At 40.0% G+C, this 5539-nt stretch overlaps 1 protein-coding gene across 1 annotated transcript; it reads left to right on the top strand.

Annotated features, from left to right (window-relative positions):
• The first annotated feature begins 2850 nt into the window (after positions 1-2850).
• On the top strand, positions 2851-5532 carry LOC108519194 (E3 ubiquitin-protein ligase RNF216-like). Its single transcript, XM_017858034.1, has 3 exons — positions 2851-2912; positions 4027-4129; positions 5233-5532. Exons 1-3 carry the CDS (start codon positions 2851-2853, stop codon positions 5425-5427), a joined length of 360 nt encoding a protein of 119 aa, XP_017713523.1. The 3' UTR covers positions 5428-5532.
• The last annotated feature ends 7 nt before the right edge of the window (positions 5533-5539 follow it).

Below are 5539 nucleotides of genomic sequence, written 5' to 3'. Positions count from 1 at the left end.
CACATATAAGTTGCTTTTTAGATGAATGGAAGTCTACAAGAAAGTTTTCATTGTAAAAATGTAGTCATTGCTGCTCAATTTTCCTGTAAACCTAAAACTGCTCTAAAAAATAAAGCTCAGTAATTTTTAAAAATGTAGTTATTATTATGTCACTTAGAAACCCAAAAAGAAAGTATTTCAAAAGCTAGGAGGGGAAAAAACTCCCCCACAAACAATTCTGCTGGAAAACAGCAAACATAGCCAACAGAAGGTGGATGCCAGGGCGTGGGGCAAGTAGAGTTCAGGAGACAAGCAGGAGAATGTTCAAAGCTACATTATTTGTGACAGTCAGAACTCAAATCCCTATTAAAAGTAGACGGAAAATTTCATCGCTAAGTGGTATATGAAAAATATATAAACTGTGGTTCTACCCAACATGAATAAGCCTCACAAACATAATGCTGAGTGAAAAGAAGTCAGACGCAAAAGACTACAGACTACACAAAATCTTTATGTAGTGTTCAAAGAGGATAGCAACGTTCTATTTCTTGAAGATTTCTGGGTTGTGGTTACATAAGTGTTTGGTTTGTGATAAATTATTGAGCTGTGCATCTTTATTTTCATTTTTCTTTATGTATATTATATTCTACAATAACTAAGTTTAAAAACTATACACAGGCCGGGCGCGGTGGCTCAAGCCTGTAACACCAGCACTTTGGGAGGCTGAGGCGGGTGGATCACGAGGTCGGGAGATCGAGACCATCCTGGTTAATACGATGAAACCCTGTCTCTACTAAAAAATACAAAAAACTAGCCAGGTGAGGTGGCAGGCGCCTGTAGTCCCAGCTACTCGGGAGGCCGAGGCAGGAGAATGGCGTAAACCCGGGAGGCGGAGCTTGCAGTGAGCGGAAATCTGGCCACTGCACTCCAGCCTGGGCGACTGAGCAAGACTCCGTCTCAAAAAAAAAAAAAAAAAAAAAAAACACACACACACACAAACTATACACAATAAAGAATATGTGGAAAGGCTTGAGATGAGTAACTGGCATGTACATAACAAAATGGCTTTTTTTCCTCACTGTATTGAAGGTTAAATACCCAGGGAGAGTCTCTTGTTGAAAAACAAAAAATGCTTTAAGAGTGTGGGTAATCCAAGCTGGGTGAGGTAACACATGCCTGTAATCCCAGCTATTCGGGAAGCTGAGGCAGTAGAATCATCTGAACATGGGAGGCAAAGGTTGCAGTGAGCCAAGATCATGCCATTGCACTCTAGCTTGGGCGACAAGGGAAAAATTCTGTCTCTCAAAAAAAAAAAAAAAAAAAAAAAAAAAAAGAAAAAAAAAAAAAGTTTGCCGGGCATGGTGGCTCATGTTTTCCAGCACTTTGGGAGGCTGAGGCAGGGGGCTAACTTGAGGTCAGGAGTTCGAGACCAGCTTGGCCAACATGCTGAAACCCCATCTCTACTAAAATACAAGAATTAGCTGGGCATGGTGGTGTGCGCCTGTAATCCCAGCTACTCAGGGGGCTGAGGCAGAAGAATTGCTTGAACCCAGGAGACGGAGGTTGCAGTGAGCCAGGATCGCGCCACTGCACTCCAGCCTGGGCAAGACAGTGAGACTTCATCTCAAAAAATAAATAAATAAGTAAATAAAATAGAAAAAGTTTGTATAATCCAAAAACTTCAAGACAGGGATCTAAAGTCGTTTCAAACTGACACTGGCCTTGGGGACTTGGAAGAAGCAAAAGCAATCCTCTCTAAAGAAACCAACTCTATCAAGAACTCAAGACATGAGCTTAGAGTCAAACTTAGAAAATATACAAGAAAATGAGGCACCATGGGAGCCAGCAGGAAGAAAAGAATAAGATTCCGAAGAACTTAACACATCAGAACAATCAAACTCACAAAGAAGCAATGTTTATTGTTTAAACAAATAAAAAAAGATTAAAATATAGGCCAAGAGCAAAATTCTAGGAAAATAACCAAGATAATTAAAAGCTAAAATATCATAACTGAAAACAGTAACACAGTGGATGAGTTAAAAGATCACACTCTGCTGAAGAGAAATTTGTGGGCTAGAAGACACCTGTGAAGAAATCATCCAGAATGCATCTCAGAGACAAAGAGGTGAACTTAGAGACATGGAGATTGTGGGAGAAGAGTTACAGAAGACAGGAAACAGCTACAAAATTTCCAGAACTGACAACATCACCAATCTATGGCCTGGTAGTATATACTCTTAACGGTTTTGCCTTACTGAGAAGCATGTTAAGTAAAATTGATAAAGATTAAGGGAAGGCCAGGTGAAGTGGCGCAGATCTGTAATCCCAGCACTTTGGGAGGATGCGGTAGGCGGATCACCTGAGGTCAGGAGTTCAAGATCAGCCTGGCCAACACGGGGAAACTCTCTCTCTACTAAAAATACAAAAATTAGCCAGGTGTGATGGCGCATGCCTGTAATCCCACCTACTTGGGAGGCTGAGGCAGGAGAGTCACTTGAATCTGGGAGGCGGAGGCTGCAGTGAGCTGAGATTGCACCATTGCACTCTAGCGTAGGCGACAGAGTAAGACTCTGTCTCAAAAATAAATAAATAAACAAACAAAAATCTGATGACAGTGGTTGCCTCTGTACAGAGGTGGGATCTGACAAGGCCACTACTGGCTCCAACAGTGTCATTGTACAAATTAGAAAACAGTACCTACATTNNAAGGAAAATGAACTCTGAATTCTTGTCTCCCTCTGTAATAGGAGGAGTTTCCTGCTTTTTTTCCTCTCTTTGGGCCTCTGGCGTTGTGTTCCGTAGACTGGGCAGGCTGTGGTGGTAGGGAAGCGGGGAGCTTAGAGACAAAAGTATATGGGACTCCCAGAAGTCATGGCAAAAGGAAATGCATTGAGATGTCAGGATGAGGGAGAGCGCTTTGACATGGGTCCCCGGTGGGGGTTGCAGAATAAACGAACCCGTGCAAACCACTCCCCAAACCCTGGCACCTGGGTGAGAAAAGGAGGCAGAGCTGGGCACTTTTTCTCTGCCCTCTTTCTGCCAGACCTCCTGTCCTACTATTATAGGCCTTACTATTGACATCTGGCAAAAGAGAATCAGTAGAAAGGGAGGTGTGTGAGAATTGCAGGTATAGCACCTAGGGGTTCATCCTAGGAATCTACTGGAGCAAGAGAAAGAACAGAGAAAAGAGGAAGTCCCCATTAACCTCTGAGCAAAGGAACTTCCTTGCTACTGAATGTGGCTAGAGCTGTACCCCACTCACTCTGTCTTCACTACTGTGTGGTCATTCCAAGGTGGTTGTCTGATTTGACTGTGAAGAGCCTGAGTAGTTAACATTTGTTGGGTCTGGGTGGTGATACATCAATGTGTGTTATCTCACTCTATATATCCTTACTTTGGAAGTATTTCATGATGATAATAGACAAAGCTAATGGGTTTGGTGTGAAGAGTGTCTGTTTGTAGGAAAACATGATCTGTTCATCAGTCTAGCTTAACAGCTAGCTAAATAAACCGAGTGTAACTCAGTGGCTCATAGAGCTTTATATTACCGTAGAGATTTATGTTACCAGAGGGGTGTAAAAAGTATTAATGAATTAACAGAAGATCTTTTATATTTCATTTATTTATTACATTTCTTAGCAGACTGTTTTTTACTGTAAATGTGAATACAGTTTTCCACTTCTTTCTTGTTCATAGTTTTCTTGACAAAGAGTAGCTACTTTTCTTACAAATTTTCCAATTTTGAAGTTTAACCAATAGTAGTGACTTCATTACATTAACAGCTAACTGATATATAAACTTCAGAGGAGTTTGCCTTAATCAGTATGTTCATTGCTTTTTAAATTTTTTCTCTTCCACAAAGATAGGAATTCAATGCACTTGTTGTTTATTTATCTGTTTAGTTTTCTGGGCTGCACACATCTTAATTTCTTGATAGGCCAGTTGTAATGTGTGATTAAGGACTATATTCTTCAAACATTGCATTTGAAGCAATAGGCAGGTGTGGGATTTGGAAGCAGTATGAAAGTAACATCATTTGTTTTGCAGACTTTGTAATTTTCTTCTGGAAAACCCAGATTATCCAAAGAGAGAAGATAGAATCATCATAAATCCCAGTAGCAGTCTGCTGGCCAGCCAGGATGAGACAAAGGCAAGTGTCGTGTTCTTGTTTTGCAGTCGCTACTTGGAAATGCCCTGCTTTGTTGTTGTTGTTATCTCTATGGGAAGAAAGTGCTTTGTTGGGGCAAGTTTTGAAGACTAGCAGAGGGACATAGGATTTCAGAATATGTCTATACTTCAGTGAGGTCTCCCATTCTGAGCCACTTTGAATTCTGTCTTTAACTTCTATCTTTCCTTGTAATTCTTATCTTCCTTTTCCCACAAAGAATTAAACGAATCCTCCATATCTTTAATCCTACAAAGCAAATTCCAAGAATTGGCCAGGACACTAACATTTTATTATGAAAATTTTCAAACCTACAGAAAAGTTGAAATATTTTACGTCGATCACCTATATCCCTACCACTGGTGCTACTAAAAGTTAACAGTTTACTGTATCCTTTTATCATACATATGTCCTCTGTCTGTCCATCAGCACATCTTTGTTATGTTTCATTTCATTATAATGCATTTCAAAGTAAATTGCAAAACATCAGTACACTTCCCTGTAAATATGTCAGCATGCAGATCATTACCTAGAGTTGAATATCTTTTTTCTTTTAATGTGAGATTTGTATACAGTGTATACTATACATGTGTTTAACCAGATCTCATATCAAGATGTAAACAGCTTGGTTTTAAAACTTTAATCATTGTCATTATTTGTGATCCAAACTGGCATTTAGAGTGTTACATGGTAAAGTATGGTTGAGAACTAACTTTATGAAGATCTGTTGCTTGATCTTCCAACTCCCCATAGATTCTTTGATTATATCTCTTACATATTCTATAATAGAAAAAAATAGTTGTGTGTAAATATGTTATGGAAAGAAGATGGCTGAAAGATTGGTTTAAATCTCCAACTATACTGCTTTACTAGTTATAACTAGTAAAACTAGTCTGTCGGCTCCAGACATGTTCGTTTACCCTCTCTGAGCCACCATTTTCTCATCTCTCTTACAGGGCTGGTAACTTCCTTATAGAGTAATTAGAACAAACGTTATTCTTTTCTACACATGTAATTCTTAAAATGATTTCCCTTACATGGGAAATGTACTGCCTGGCCTCTGATTTTATGCTTCTCTCTCGTTTCAGTTGCCTAAAATAGACTTTTTTGACTATTCTAAATTGACTCCTCTTGACCAGCGCTGCTTCATCCAAGCTGCTGACCTCCTCATGGCCGACTTCAAAATGCTCAGTAGTCAGGGCATCAAGTGGGCCCTGCACGAGCTCAAAGGACACTATGCAATCACCCGAAAGGTGCTCTACTTGGTCTTCCTCTTGGGGTGACACCTCTTGGCTACATCTTCCCATGATAACAGAATGAACAGTCCAGCTTGTGGAAATTGGGATGGTTTATGATTGCTAAGGAATTAGGGTGAAGATAAATACGTATTTGCTG

Source organism: Rhinopithecus bieti, unplaced genomic scaffold, assembly GCF_001698545.2.
Source record: "Rhinopithecus bieti isolate Rb0 unplaced genomic scaffold, ASM169854v2 scaffold_48351, whole genome shotgun sequence".
In the NCBI taxonomy this organism is placed as follows: Eukaryota; Metazoa; Chordata; class Mammalia; order Primates; family Cercopithecidae; genus Rhinopithecus; species Rhinopithecus bieti.
Note: the sequence above shows the minus strand (reverse complement) of the source record. Positions and strands in the feature narration are given on the sequence as shown.